This window comes from Hyaena hyaena, unplaced genomic scaffold, assembly GCF_003009895.1.
Source record: "Hyaena hyaena isolate Hyena2069 unplaced genomic scaffold, ASM300989v1 scaffold_467, whole genome shotgun sequence".
NCBI lineage: Eukaryota > Metazoa > Chordata > Mammalia > Carnivora > Hyaenidae > Hyaena > Hyaena hyaena.
Genome location: NW_024081100.1, coordinates 782,869 through 798,963, shown reverse-complemented (window position 1 = coordinate 798,963; position 16,095 = coordinate 782,869). Strand labels below are relative to the sequence as shown.

Below are 16,095 nucleotides of genomic sequence, written 5' to 3'. Positions count from 1 at the left end.
TTACTTAATCCTAGTATTATTTTACTACTTTCTAACTACACAGTGACTTTTCCATTAGGTTAGTTCTGTGCTCCCAGCAACCCTATGAGGTAGACAGGATCAGTATTACTATTTCTACTATATATATGGGGACATGGGGTCTCAGAGAGGTTAGGGAGTTTGCCCAAGGTCATGTGGTACATAAAAAAAATAAAAGCTGCAGAAGTAGGTCTAGAACCTAAGTCTTTTAACTTCCAATCTGGTGTGTGTGTGTGTGTGTGTGTGTGTGTGTGTGTGTGTGTGTGTTTTAACAAAATGATTTGAAATAAATGTCCAAGAGCAATGGTGGGACAGACAGTTACTACAGGGTTAATAATTTCAGAGGCTGGAGATCTGTCCTCGCACAGGCCAGATGGCCCGCCCGGCAGCCTGTACGAACCTCAACAGGTTGATGTAGGTCAGGGCGAAGCAAGAGTGCGATTGGGGGAGCAGTATACACTCTTCACTCCCACGAGAACACAGCACCACATGCTCCCATAAAGGGGAGCAAATAGTCTGTCCCAATAAAATCTCAGTACAGTTAACCAATACATCACAAGGGTCAAAAGTCTGGGAGCAGAAATGAGGATGAGTCGTGCTGGGGTAGCAGCTCACACTTCCCAGTGGAACTGCCAAACGTCCATCTCTTTCTGTGCTGCGCTGACAGAGCCCACACCCCACCTCGCTTTCGTGCTGGACAGGCACATGGAAGTTGAAACATGATGAATAATTCAAGTTCAAAACCAAATATATGGGGCACCTGGGTGGCTCAGTGCGTTGAGCTTCTGACTTCAGCTCAGGTCATGGTCTCACAGATCATGAGTTCGAGCATCGTGTCAGGCTCTGTGCTGACCACTCAGAGCCAGGAGCTTGTCTTCAGATTCTGTGTCTCCCTCTCTCTGACCCTCCCCTGCTTGTGCTCTGTCTCTCAAAAATAAATAAACATTAAAAAAGAAATATGAAAGGGGTGGGCAAGGTCCAGGTCATCAGGACTCTGGACACACAAGAGAGATTCAGGTCTTCATCTTGGGGACAATGATGACACGGTGAGACTGGCATTTTTGTTTTTTAAATCACTCTGTGTGGAGAATGAATGGGGTGGGGGGAGAACGGAAGCGGAGCCCAACGACAGCGAAGGTGGCCGGGAGTAGTATCAGAAGCACAAGGAAGGGGCCGGATTTGAGAAACGGGAAGGAAGGCAAGAGGAGCTGATGGTTCATTATAAATGAGGTGTGAGTGGCGAGGAATAGGGGAGGGTGAGAAATATTTAGCCTCATAAAAGGATGGCAGGTTTCTTGGGCAAATAAAAACTTCTTAAGGTTGAAAAGACATAGCTCAAACTACTGCCAGAGCTCTGCACACGCGTGGCGACAGAGGGCGTCCCGTGCAGTCCCACCTCTGCCACCATGCTTTTCTAGGTCGGGTCCAGGGAGGAAAATAAGAGGCACATCTCACGTGGAGTTTCCTATTGCTCTGCGTTTTCCGGGAGCGCTAACAGAACCGGAAGCCTTGTCTCCTGAGGGGTGAACAGCTCAGCCTTCGTGGGGAAAGGCAGAAAGCATAGCACACAGCTCCCCCCTCCTCCGAGAAGGAGCACGGAAGACCTTCACGCCCTCCCCCTTACCAGGGGGTGCCTTCCATCTAAAGATCTACCTCAAGGGGCACCTGAGAGGCTCTGTCAGTTAAGCATCCAACTTTTGATCTCGGCTCAGCTCATGATCTCACAGTTCATGAGTTCGAGCCCCACGTCAGGCTCTGCACTGACAGCTCAGACCCTGCTTAGGATTCTCTCTCTCTCTGCCCCGTCTACTCTTGCACTCTCTCTCTAAATGAATAAACTTTTTAAAAAATATGAAAAAAAAATAAAGGTCCACCTCAAGCTATCACTTTTCTTGTAGATGAAGTTTTTTACATCTTAAGTACCAGTAAAAACAGCAAAAAAGAAAAGTGAACAAAGGGGCTGGGAAAAGATGAAGACCAGTTCTACTGCCTTGCACCACCTTTGGCCAACCTCACAGCATTATGAATTCTGGTGCCAGAGGCTGCCAACCTTGACTCCTAACCCTGAGGTCCCCGTGGGGACCCACAGGTGGTACACGGTGAATCCATTCTCTTGCAACTGCAAGTTCATCCTGGTGATACTTGAGTTTCTGAGCTTGTCCAAAAAAGCTACCAAGCTTTACTTAACAAAATTTTTTTTTAAATGTTTATTCATTTTTGAGAGAGAGAGGTAGAGCGTAAGTGGCAGAGAGAGAGGGAGACACAGAATCTGAAGCAGGCTCCAGGTTCTGTCAGCACAGAGCGCAACGCAGGGCTTGAATCCACAGACCGTGGGATCATGATCTGAGCTGAAGTCAGATGCTTAACTGACTGAGCCACCCAGGCTCTCCTACCAAGCTTTACTTTTAAATAAAGTCAGTCAAATTTGGAAGCAATTACCAAAAAAAAGTACACACACCCCATAAGGTGCATTTGGGCAGACAAAATCTAGATAAAATCCAAATTACGTTGTTTCCTAATTGTTATTTGTGACTAAGGATTGCTCGATTTACTTTGAAGTAATGAATAGCCTCCTCTGTTTCACAGCAATCTTTGCTTTATTGAAGGGTGGGGTTACCTTTTATCAAGAAACACAATGGCATTGTAAAGCATTGCCCAGGCAAGTCAGACAGAATGTCCACACCTGCAAACTTTTTACACTGTCCCGGGAATGATCTCAATACGGCTCTGCAAAAGCACTGCTAACCCAGGCAAGATGCCAGCGGGGTATTGTCAGAACAATTCAACATGTTGCTGGCGTCTTCCACTTCCTAAAAACAGAAGTCCCCCCGCCCCCAACAGAATTCAATGCTAAAATAAAATAAAAATAAAAATAAAGGAGTTTTTTTTCTCCCACTCCTTAAAAAGAAGGCAGGGATAGGTCGCTGGGCATGCTAACCTGTGTATTTAACCAGACAGGAGCGGCAGAACATTAAAAGGCACATCCTGGGGCATCTGGTGGCTCAGTCGGTTGAGCGTCTGACTTCAGCTCAGGTCATGATCTCACGGTTCGTGAGCTCGAGCCGCACATCAGGCTCTCTGCTGTCAGTATGTTGGCATAGAGCCTGCTTCCGATTCTGTGTATGTCTCTCTCTCTGCCCCCCTCCGCACCCCCCCACCACTCGCTCTTTCAAAAAAAATAAATAAGTAAAAGACAAAGCTTAAGATTTGGGACACTGTGCTCATTTTTGGCGTGCACCCCTAGCTAAATCTGAAGGTGCATTCAGCACTAGCAAGAAGGCAAGACCAGGGCCCAGCTCGCCGAAGGCCACAAGCCTGTGTGTGACTTCCCACTGTCATTTGTGGCAAGAATAAAAGTCAAACAGAACAGCAATCAAGCAAGAGTCCCTGTGTCCGGGCCACGGTCCGTTCCCCGTTACTCTGCACTTAACTGGATTCACTTAGAGTGATCTCCACCCTGTCTGGAGTAAAAAGGTACCGGGTGGCCAGCCTCAGAGCTTATACACAATGTAAAAAGTTGCTCTCAGATCAAGTCTTCATTTCATTTCTCAATTTTAACCTCATCAACATAATGCTTAGAATGAAAACATCTGGAAGCTTTCCTCTTGGGGCCTAAATACAACACTGGAATGAACTCCAGGTTTAGAAACAAATGAACCGAACGTGAGAAATGGTGTCATTTTTCAATAAAGCATTTTTAAAAGGTTAAGAGAGACAGAATCTCTCAAGTTCCGCAGTGGCCTTGGAATCAGAATCCCTATGTTTCTCACCTCCGTCCACAAATCACACAGGCTGGAATGGCTAATTAATGGTCGTGTGGGAGTGGAGACAAAAAAAAAAAAAAAATCTGTGAACAGTTTAAAATTGAAGGTAGCGCTACTGTTAACAAGAATCACAAATTACCCATCTCTTTAAAATACTTGTATGGATACTTGGTATATTATTAGATACCTTTGTGAGGGCCACCAACTAATTAGAGATATTCAAACTCCTTTCACTGCTACCAATTATTATTTTATTATTAGGCCAAGGAAGAGACTCATGCAATCAAGCAGGTGATTTTCAAAACCAAACTCGGCATCCAGTCTTTGCCCCGGAAGTAAGGAAGTAATGACTCATTAAATGAGCACCAGCCCCTTGAGCTCTAATCCTACCAAAAGGGCAAAGAACAATCAACCTGACAGAGAATTTACATGCCAAAGACTCAAGCAAATGTTTAAGGGGGAAAAAAAGGCAAAGAAAACTCTAATACCACTCTGGCTTTTGTTTGCCATTTTATTTGAGGCTGAATGCACATCATAAATGATGCGGAGCTCAAAACCAATCAGCTCCCTCGAAACAGCTGAATCTTAAAGTCCCTGGAGTCTTGGCAAATTATCTCGGTTTTTTTGTGTGTTTTTTTTTTAAAGGGTTCAATGGGCAAGGCTTTCCAGAGGCCGCCAGCCTGGAGGACAGGACGACTGGCACGCAGGGCCGTTATCTGCCCATACAGCGAGCGGCCACCCTTCCTTCACACTGAGCTCTGCCAAAGCCTGCAGCGTTCAGGGGGGTCCCTCCAAGCATACATCATCCTACATCCTGGTCGCCAAAACCCAGGGGGAAGGAGGGGCGAGTGACATTTGTAGCGTCCGCAGCCTCCCATCCGTACTCGGCTGAGGCTCCAGAAATGAAGGTACCTGGACAGGTTTACTCTCTTAGTTCTGTATGATCTCGCTCGTTCTTACGAGCATCAGAAGCCCTGACAGGCTACAACGTGGAGAAGAGTCTAAGGGACCCAAAGGCACCTGAGGGCAAAGCCTGGTTGTAGAATCTGGGGCTGGAGCTGGAAGAGAGGGTCACGGCCAGGCCTCCACTGCTGCAGAGCCCCCACCTGTCCACGCCGTGCAGCGGCCCAGTGGGACTGGGTTGAGATGAAATTCACACTGGTCACCCTCCTGCCTAAAACCCTCCAAGGGGTGGTGTTTACATTGCGTGTGTATGTAAAATGGTTGCGCACTTTACGGTCTGTTATACTTCAATTTAAAAATATATATATCTGGGAAGCCTGGGTGGCTCAGTGGGTGAGGCGTCTTGACTCTTGGTTTGGACTCAGGTCATGATCTCACTGTTCATTCCGAGCCTTGTGCTGGGCTCTGCGCTGACAGTGCGAAGCCTGCTTGGGATTCTCTCCCTCTCTCTCTGCCCCTCCCGCACTTGCACATACGCGCACGCATGCTCTCTCTCTCTCTAAAATAAATTTAAGAAAAACATTTAAAAAATAGTAAAAATAAAAAAAATATGTATTTTGAAACATACCCTCCGGCAGTTTGGGGATAAGACCCAGAGTCCTTCCCCTGCCCTGCACAGGCCCCCCTGAGCCCCCCGCTCAGGGCCCCCTCTGCTGGAACCTCACCCTGCCCAGCCCTCTGGGTTTCCTCCCAGCCCTCCAAGTGGGCTCCTAAACTGGGGTTCCTACACTGGAGTCCGTGACCCGCAGTTCTGGGGCCTGCCCCATGCGGGCCCTCCTCACCCACCCACCTCAGAGGAAATGGCGCTCCTTAGAGAAGCCTCTAGTTGAAACCTGGGCCCAGATATTCTCTTGTTCTTTTCTTTGCAGCATTCTTCTCAAATGCGAGCGCTGTAGGTATCTGTGGCTTTATGTAGGGACTGTCTGTCTCCTTCGAGACTGTCCTACTCCCCAACCAATTTCCAACACGGAGTCTGGTATACAGAAGGCGCTCAAGACTTTTGTGGAACGAAGGGTGCCCTCTGGCAACAGGTCTCTGTGCCTCAGTTCCTTCATTTCTAAGAATGAGGGCCACTTATATGGTAGGTCCGCGAGGGTGCAGGGGCAGGGAGGGCCCACAGGGACAGTCTTCCCTCTCCTTGGTCCCAAGTTTAATGAATGATAACACTTTTGTCCGTATGACCGTTTACTGAAAAGACGGAAAACCACTAATCATGAGCCACTGGGGGTAAAAGAACCATTTCACCTACCAGGCTCTCGGGGAAAGTCACTCTTGAGGATGACCCATCCCAAGCTCCTTTATCTGACCTCAAAGGTCTTTCTTTGTCAGCCCTCAAATCTGGGGGCTGGACCTTTGCGTCCTGAGATGGTTCCAAGACCTCCTCCCACTGACTATGTTATTGCAAATTACGTTTTACAAACTTCAGACCCCAGGGGGCTGCTTGTATATATGAAAAATGAGATGTCAAAACAGTTTACCTATGATGTTCACCGTACTATCCACTTCATTTTTTATAGCTGAAGTCAGGACGGCATACTCAGGAGAAAGATCACTTACTCCATTACTAAGCCCCAAAGATGACTCAACTGGTTCTTGCTAGGAAGAAGAAAAGAAAAAAGAATTGAGAACACTTCCTTTTCCCTCCTTTTTCTTAGCTTCAATTCTACCCTCTGTCTACTTTCTTTAATGTTAGGCTCATGTTCGTCTCCTGAATGCGTACCCTGCTAATCTGAATCGGCCTGAAGCTAAAGAAGCATGTTTCTGCATAGAGTACACCTGCTGTGTACTGCCTTCTTGTATTTTCCTTCGAGGAAAGGGCTCCAGCACATTTGGTTTGCTTTAATGAAATGCTTACGCCTATAGAGGATGGTCTGGGGGGTTGAGCAGGGCTGTGTCACTGTCTGGGTACCGTACCTAGCTTTTAACTCTTCCTTCTTTGAGAGAGTGCTCAAGAGGGTCAACTCCTGGCATCCTAAGGTGAGGAATCATGCCATGTCTTTTACAATTATTTCTGAGGAAAAGGTCTGCCTCAACCATTGAGCCAAGAGCAGGAACCCAGGGGACTCTGTGAATGACTTCTCCTCAGGTAAGGTTTGCCCTGGAACCTGGTCACTTGAGCACCCTGTTCTGGGAGGGTGGCTGATAACATGGGCCAGACCGCATGGAAGGCTTCTTTCCTGCAATGGGAGTGCAGTTGGGCAACCCCACACCCACGGCTACACACAAATGCCTTTCGAGTGCCTGAACATCCCAGGCAGCCTGAGACTACTCATTCATCCTACCGACACAATGCAACAAATTCCTTTTCCTTAAGGTAGCTCTCAATTCTGCCTTATTCAAGTGCACCGGAGCCCTCCAATCTCTGAGAAAGCCAACTAACTTTGGGGGAGCCTGTCCCGAACATACTGACTTGCAGCATTCTGATGAGACAGCTTTTCCTCAAGGTAAGATTGTATCTGCATCTATGATCAATCAAGTCAGACAAAAAAAAAAAAAAAAAAGCCACACAGAACAACTCCTTTGGGAAACCAAAATGAAGAGTGGGGGCAGAAGGAAAACAAGACGGAAGCAGAAGATCACTGAGGGTAGACATGCCTGTGCTTTGAAAAATCCAGAGTGGTGGGTACCTCTAAGGCATGCCAAGTACTCCTAGCAATTTATTTATGTGCTACCCAGAATCAGTGGGAAGGAGCAAGAAACTACCTCTTCCTTTGCAACCCCACCTGGCCGACTCCCACCATGGTCAATAACTCTAACTTCGAAGATATCACTTCACTACACAGCTCAGTCCTAATAAGGCTCCACACTGCACGGCTGACAAGAGGCGGCACAGGGCCAACAGAAGAGGGGCCCAGGGCAGTCCCCCTGGCACAGTCTTTACCCCTTTCTCCCTTTCTCCTGCAGAGCCTTGCGTTTCCCCATTTTTACAAGTCCAAATAGGAACTCTGCCGCTCTGGGGAAAACTCGCTTGCCTGTGACGGGAGTCTCCATCTTTTCTCTTCCTTTCTAGCCAAACTTCTGAAGAGGCGTCTGCCTTTCCCACCTTAGCCTCCTCACCCGCACCCTTATCAGGGCCTGGGGTCTGGCCGCCACCCCAGCCGTGGGCTCCGGCTCTCGGCTCCTGTGGGGCTGGGCAGACAAGCCTGCTGTCCGTCAGGCTTTGCGGTCACACGGAGCTGGGCTCACAGCCTGTCTCGGCCACCTTGTACTGGATGCAGGACCTCATCTACCCCTCTTCAAGCCTTTTCTAGGGCACTGTGGGCAGCTGTGAACTGAGGACAATAAGGGACCCACGGCCCAGGCATGATGTGAAGATTAAATGAGATAAATATGCACCTGGCACTTAGTATCAAATAGATGCTTTCTGTTATTCAAGATCAGAACTGCTCGAGAATACAATGACCTTCCCTTGAGTCCTGTCCCTCAGCCCCACCCAACAGGGGGCACTGCAAGATCCCTCCTGACGTGACTGTCTGACGTTACTAGAATTCCCCACCTTCTGATGCCACCTGCCTCTCTCGCTGCTTCCTCGGTGGCCCCCTCTCCACATCTCCCTCCCCAGTCACGCCCCTCAATTCATTCTTTCATGTTCCTTTTCCTCAATTGCCCAAAAGGAACTACATGTGGAACATGTAAAGAAATTATGAAAAGAGCTGCTAATCTTTATGCCTCTCTTAGGTTGTGAAGTTATTTTTTACTCACTCTGCTTCTAGGTTGCTTACAAAAGTAATGAGGGAGCCAAACGTGCATAGATTTAAAAACCTAAATTATTCTGATCTCAACTGAGGGCCTCTCAAGTGCTTCTCATGATCTACAGTTTAATTAGTGGCAAGTGATACTTCTATCAACTCTACACTTGAGAAAACTATGACTCAGAGACTAAACTAATTTTCCAAGATCACACTACTTTTAGCCTAAGGAGATATAAGAACCAAACTCCAGTCTTTGGTCACGCAACATGATCCGATTCCAGGAGCCTTCTGTCTTAGTAAACCCTGCGCTACTCCCCACAGAGATTCAGAGAGAACTATTTTCAACAGTTTTACTTCCCACCCCATCCCTGCCCTGTGCCCTGCGCTATGTCTTTAATGGAACAGAACACTCTACCAGTGGAGAGGAGTCAGACTATTTCAAACATGGTTTTATTCCTCCCATCCTACTTCAGAGATGCCCTGTTGCTTTTGAAGTCTTCGGTGCAAACCATCTCTTCGGCATTATCACTCTGGAAGGACAGTACAGTAACCTGAGGAGTGGGATGTAGCGCCTCTCAGAAGGTCTCCACCCAGGGTGCAAAACAACAGAGATCTTCACTGTACTCAGTCAAACCTAAACTATGTACTTTAGAAAAAGTTTAAAAAGAGGGGGGTCCTGGGTGGCTTAGTCAGTTAAGCCTCTGACTTTGGCTCAGGTCATGATCTCACAGTCCATGAGTTCGAGCCCTGCATCAGGCTCTGTGCTGATGGCTCAGAACCTGGAGCCTGCTTCTGATTCTGTGTCCCCCTCTCTCTCTGCCCCTCCCTGACAATCTCTCTCTCTCCCCCCTCAAAAATAAACAAACACTCATAAAATGTTTAAAAAAGCAAAGAAGTCAAACTAAGAAAGGGGGTGCACAGTTCTCTACGGAACATGTGCATAGAGGACTTTGTCCAGCCTCTCCTGCTCCCGTACGGTGCCCATGCCTGCCCTGTCCCCTGCCTTGCTGTACCACAGCCGGGTCTGATTAATCCTGAACCAGCCTCCTCTTTCAGTTCCCTTTCTTAGTTTAGACATAGGCTGTCCCGTGAATCAACTAGTTTTGGTTTCTAAACTGCCCCCAAAAAACTAAAGATTGTGCTTAGGTTCAGACCCCTCCCTGGTGCATTAACTCTGCCAAATATTTACAACCAAGAAACTTTTTTCTCAGTATAGAATCTACAGTTTGGTCTGCAGTTGAAGGGATTTTATGCAAAAGCAAACCGGCACAAGAGAGAGTTCAAGGGCAGGGGCTGCCCTCTTTAGGCCTCTAAAGTAATACATTCTTGGGTGGTCTCAAAAGCTGCACTTGGTGAAGGGGTTTGGGATGGACCAAGTCAAGAGGCCAGCAAGGGGCACTCAGCCATCTGCTCCAAGCTGGTTCCATCTCATTGCTTTGCCACAGCTCCTTGTCCAGACATCCCTTTCCTTGAGGCCAAATACAATGGCCGTATGACTATCTCCATGGGCGACCCAGCCCCCCACTGCCAGAAATGCCCTAATTCATCTGAACAAAGCCCGTCTCCTTGAGGCCAAATTTAAGGACATCTCTGGGTCTCTCTACTAACTAAAATTTCAGGTTGATGGCTGGGCTTCATAAAAGCCCAGGAGACTACACCCCCCATACCATGAAGCCACTAAGAGCAAGAACTCTAATAATACAGGTTGACGCCTCCTGCGCATCCCACGACACATTCCTTCCTTCCCTAGAACTAGAACTTCCTTGAATTTCATTCTCTTCCTACTCTCATTGCAACCTCCCTTTGACTTCTCTCCTTGGCGCCCTTTTCTCTTCGTCTTGTCCTTGGGTCTCTGCTTTCATCTTATACAGCTTCTCCTTAGAGACGGCATCTGTTGTCAAGGCCTCCGGTGTCATTCTGGAGTACACGACCACACGCCTACGTTCCCACCCTCACCTGCGCTCTGGGGCCTGTCAGATCCAACTCTTCTACCTGACATTGGCTGCGGGGGTCTGTCATCTCAAATTCAACATGTCCCAAGTTAAACTCACCCTCTTCTCCAGAAAACATGCTCCACTCCCAACATTCCCTTCTATGAGGCTGGAGTCAGGGCCTCCTCTTTGATGCACGCCTGTCTTCACCCTCTATATCCTGTGCAAACTCTCCTCCTCTCCATTCGAACTGCCGCCATCTTCATCTACACTTTCCAGTGTGGTTTCCTCTCGTCCATTCCATCCTATTCCCAACTATCAACTCCATCATGCTCTGATCTTACCCAAGGAGTTCAACCAGGCCCTCTTTCACAACACCATCCAGAGAGGTTATTCAACCACCCAGCCTTGGCACTGTGCTCGGAGCAGTACCCTCAAGAGCTGCCAGGAGTGGAAGGAGGCACCAGCGCCAAACACGCAGGGCAAGCCCCCTCACCTGCTCCATCCCGGGCAGCACTGATTTTACTTGTTCTTCATGTGGGTTGCCAGCCTGTGTCTTCATCTGATTTTAAGGTGTAAAAACTGAAGACTTCTTTGACCAATAGAAGCAACTGTTCCAGTATCAGCACTGACAGGTGGTCTTTGGACAGTGACAGGGAGCATGTTGTTTTAATCCAGCTCAAGTCACCGTCAGAGCCAACAGCTCAATTAGAAAGTTGTGCTAGAGGGGTGCCTGGGTGGCTCAGTCGGTTAAGCATCCGACTTCGGCTCAGGTCATGATCTCACAGTTCATGGGTTTGAGCCCCGCATCGGGCTCTGTGCTGACAGCTCAGAGCCTGGAGCCTTTTTCAGATTCTGTGTCTCCCTCTCTTTCTGATCCTCCCCTGCTCACGCTGTCTCTCTCTCTCTCAGAAATAAATTAAAAAAAATTTTTTTTAATTAAAAAAAAAAAAAAAAAAAGAAGTTGCGCTAGGGGTGCCTGGGTGGCTCAGTAGGTTAAGCACCCAGCTCTTGGTTTCAGCTCAGGTCATGAGTTCGAGCCCCACACTGGGCTCTGTGCTGACAGTATGGAGCCTACTTGGGATTCTCTCTTTCCTTCTATCTGCCCTCCCCCACTTACTCTGTCTCTCTCTTAAAAATAAATAAATAAAATATAAAAAAAAAAGTTGTGCTAAAAACAAGAGCGCCTGGGTGGCTCAGTCAGTTGAAGTGTCTGACTTCGGCTCAAGTCATGATCTCATGGTTTGTGGGTTCAAGCCCCGCATCGGGCTCTGTGCTGATAGCTCAGAGCCTGGAGCCTGCTTTGGATTCTGTGTCTCCTCTCTCTGCCCTTCCCTCACTCGCACTGTGTCTCTCAAAAATAAACAAACATTTAAAAAAATGTTTTTAATAAAAACCAAATACCTGCTTTTCTGTAACTTCTACCCAGAGGTCTGCTGTCAGAACTAATACACACCAGGCCTGCTCTTTACCAAGTGGCTTTAGAGGAACCTCTTCAAATATATTTCCCATCATAGTACCAATGCTTTGATCTGGGAGCACTTTATAGTTTCAAAGCATGTCTGTTTCATCTGCAAATAATCCAATGAAGCGGGAAGTATTAATTTCTAATCCTCCTCACCCACAGTCTTTGTTTCCCACTGTTGCCTCACGCAGACTCCTGCTCTAATTAAGCCGGTTTCCTGACTCATCCAGGGAAGACCAAACAGCAACTCTAACTTCCTGGCCTTCATTTGATGCTCCTGGTGCCGGGGACTGACGACCATTTTATTTGATCCCTGCCCCAAACCCTGGCTCAGGTCCCACAGCTTCCGAAAGGCCAAGAGGCACCAGGTGTGGTGAGAGAGTATGGATTCCGGAGCTAGACCAACCCCGATTCAAATCTCAGTTTCATGAAGCAGTGCTACCTTGGGGCAATTACTCAACTCCCTGTACCCCCATTTCCTCATAACCTGCCCATCACAGGGAGAGCTAAGTGACATAATAATTAGAGCTCAGAACTTGGTAGAACTTGGCTCTAAAATGTCAGCTCCCACCCTCTGTTTATCCACTTCACTACTTATTGATCTTGGCCTGGTGACATTTTTTTGAAACATATATACACACTGAAGATGCACAATATAGTATTGCTCCCTGCTGTGTGTCTTAGTCTTATTTCCTTAGATGGTTACCTTCATACAGGCAAAGCCCAGTTCCAGTAAAACATGGCTCACTGAGCTCTGAACATACAGATTCACAAAGAGAACATCAAGGAATATCAAGGCAGAGTTTCTGCACCTCCTGCATGGCCGATGGGCCTCAGTTTCCCAGTCTCAGGGAAGCTGCTGGCTGAGGGAACATGGATCATGGAGAGAAACTGCCTGACCTACCCAAGAAAAATGCTGACACTCAGCCCACATGTTCGAAACATCATTTGCTAGTTAAAACTTCAACTTGAACTCAATGAAGACTGGGAGGCGCTTGTCTCAATAGCAATTTCTCCCACCTGGTTACCAGACACAAGGCAAATTTTCTCAGTGCAAGAAACCGACCCAGTCGACCCAGCTGCACAATGGCACAGGACATATTAACTCAGAGCGCAGGCACTGTGACGACAGAAAGTAACGTATATAGCTCAGTAAGGATAAAGCCCTTAAACTGTATGATCCCAGGCAACCTGGAGACTTAACTTTGGAAACGTTTTACATGAACGTTTTAGGAAACATAGTGGCTTTAGCGGTCACGAGCCACAGGACTTGGGAAGGCTACAGGCCTTATCTAGACTCTGCTGCTACCCTGTGTGACAGGTGCAAGCAGATTTAAATAAAAAACAGGCTGTGCTTACTTCTGATGAATCGCCTGCCTTCTGCGAAGGAACAATGTCTATCTGAGGGACAAGTCTCAGGGATGAACCATACCGTCATCACTGGCGGATTTCACTATGTACACTTGGCTGGGATGGAACGTGACCTACAGAGCTGCATGTAAGAGGAAAGCTCTCGATTGCTCCCCTGGACCAATACGGCCAAACCTCATCCAGGGCCGCCCCTTCTACAACTTGCTCAACTGAGTGGCCATATGAAAGATACTTCCATTGCTTATGTGACTGAAGGTGTCTTCTGCTTACAAGAACACCCCGTGTCATCTATTCTAAGAGGCACATCTCCACAGCCCTAAAATAGGATTGCCCTGTCATTCGGTTATGGGCCATGTTTCATTGTAAGCAGTTTTTCTTGCATGGACATACCTAAAAGAATGGCATATCTTATAATTACTGGCATCTATTTTCGATGGACTCTGGTAAATATGTAAGAGCCAGGTTTGTTGAAAGTGAACATCTGTTACTCCATTCTTATTGTCTATTAACAGAGAGTATGAAATTAAATCTGCATTGCAATGTAAACCCTGCGGTCCCACCTCACATGTTATATTTCTTTGTGCATCTATTTAGGGATCAAATATGTATTAAGTATCTGTTCCATACCAAGCACTGAGCTACATGCTATGAAATCAGTGTAAATATGACACAGTCATACCTAAGACTGTACAAACTCTTCAAACTCACATATTTGTGGGGAAGTTAAACTTTTCAGACTAAACAACACTAATTAAAATGTAGGCCCTAAAAAAAATCCAAACTCCAGGAAACCTGAAACTAATAACTAGGTTTTTTTCAATTGCAAGGAAAAACAAGTTGTTTTTTTTTTTTAAAGTGATGTTAAGGAAGACCTACAAATTAAAAAAACTTGAGAGACATACCCCCCAATCACAATGTGGGAACCTTACATGGCTTTTAAATCAAGTAAACAGACCGTATAAAAATTACATCACTTACGAGACAACTGGGAATCTGAACACTCACCAGATATTTGATGCTATTGAGGAATTACTGTTAACTTTTCAGATGCAATAATGATACTGTGTTGATAGCAATTTTTAAAGAGTGTCCGTATTTTGAAGATATATACTGAAATAGTTATGGGGGAAACATGAGACGATGTGGATTTTGCTTCAGAATAGTGAGCTGAACCATCTGAAATGGTTTTTAGGAGTCAAAAATGGCTATCCGCTGGGCACCTGGGTGGCTAAGTCGGTTAAGCATCCAACTTCAGCTCAGGTCACGATTTCACTGTTCATGAGTTCCAGCCCTGAGTCTGGCTCACTGCTGTCCACACAGAGTCCACTTTGGATCTTCTCTCCCCCTTTCTCTCTGTCCCTCCCCCACTCACACTCTCTCTTTCAAAAATAAACCTTTAAAAATGTCTGCCTGCAGTTTGCAACTTCACATGGGATGGGGGGGAAGCGATGGAGGCAAGACTAAATGGCTATGAGCCAATTAATGTGGAAATTAGGGTGATGCTTGCAGAGTAAATTTTACTCAGTTGTCGCCTTTCTGTGTGCACAAAAACTTTCTACAATAAAAAGTTAAAATTGGGGTGCTTGGGTGGCTCAGTCGGTTAAGCTTCCAACTTTGGCTCAGGTCTGATCTTGTGGTTTGTGAGTTCAAGCCCTGTGTCAGGCCCTGTACTGACAGCTCAGAGCCTGGAGCCTGCTTCGGATTCTGTCTCCCTCGCCCTCTGCCCCTCCCCCACTCATGCTCTGTCTCTCTGTCTCTCAAAAAATGAATAAACATCAAAAAAATTTTTTACAAAGTTAAAACTAGGCTTTAGTACCACTCTGCATTTAAAATAAGTCACAAAGTGAAAATATTTAGAATGAAATTGGGGGCATCACTAATACTCTGCCTAAAATATTTGTTTTCCAATTTATCTCAGCTTCCCCTCAAACTCTGTCTACCGTCACAAGATTAACTTTATATCAGAAGTAAATAGTCTTGTATTTTTTCCTGACTGTTTTACTAACTGGCTTGCTTTTAAACATTGTGCTGTCTGGACACTTTGTTTTTTTTCCTCAAAAGTGACAGTGGATTAGGGATCATAATACTTGGCATCACCTTTAAGGTCAGTTCTAAAGGCCCATGTGACCTTGGCCACATGACCTACAGCCTTTGGGCCCATATCATTCAACTCCCTGGAGCCTCAGTTTCTCCACCTGCAAATGGTGTGCAGTGAACCCTGAGACAATCTTCTCTTCGTTGGTCTGTAGGCCTGGGGGACATAGTGTCTGCTCTTTGCTTGGCAACGGGAGCTCATCCTCCGTTTTCCAGGGGACGTTTGCCTCTTCTCTGGCTATTTAACAAGGACTACACAATCCCCTCACACCACAGGGGGTTCCAGACCACACAGCCTACTGAAACGCTCACACACACAAACATACCTTTGGGAGCCATGAGAGGTAGCTCTGGGTGATGGGGGGAGGGGAACAGAAAGAAACTGCTGAGAGCCGCACTAACAGGGTGTTCAAATGGACCACTGTGCCCCTAACCTAACGGCCTGTCATGGAATACAAACATAATATCAAGGTGCTACACTGTAATATCAGTATATACTACTTAGTAATACATTAAATATATTTAATAGCCTAAAAATATACTTCATATGATTGGACATATGACCAGGACAGTAGCTGGTTGCTGGAGCTCTGCGGACACTAAGTGACCAGCTGGCAACAGATGGAGGCTGGAGTCCAGATCAGCGTGAATTTGTGACTTCATTCATAAACTGCTCAGTGAAATCGGATTAAGCAGGGGATATGCGTGTGGAGTCTACAAGAGGGGACTGGCCAAAGAGGAGACATGCAAAGCACATAAAACACGACAGCCAAAGAGGAAAGATTAAATACTTCACA

At 46.7% G+C, this 16,095-nt stretch overlaps 1 protein-coding gene across 3 annotated transcripts in view; it reads right to left on the bottom strand.

The window, feature by feature from the left end:
- The window catches only part of IRF2 (interferon regulatory factor 2), an 86,171-nt gene that overhangs the window by 14,946 nt on the left and 55,130 nt on the right, over positions 1-16,095 (bottom strand). For all 3 annotated transcript variants that reach the window (XM_039253836.1, XM_039253838.1, XM_039253837.1), the window contains exon 6: positions 6,224-6,341. In XM_039253836.1, the coding sequence (XP_039109767.1) occupies positions 6,224-6,341 (118 nt within the window). The remainder of the gene's footprint in view (positions 1-6,223; positions 6,342-16,095) is intronic.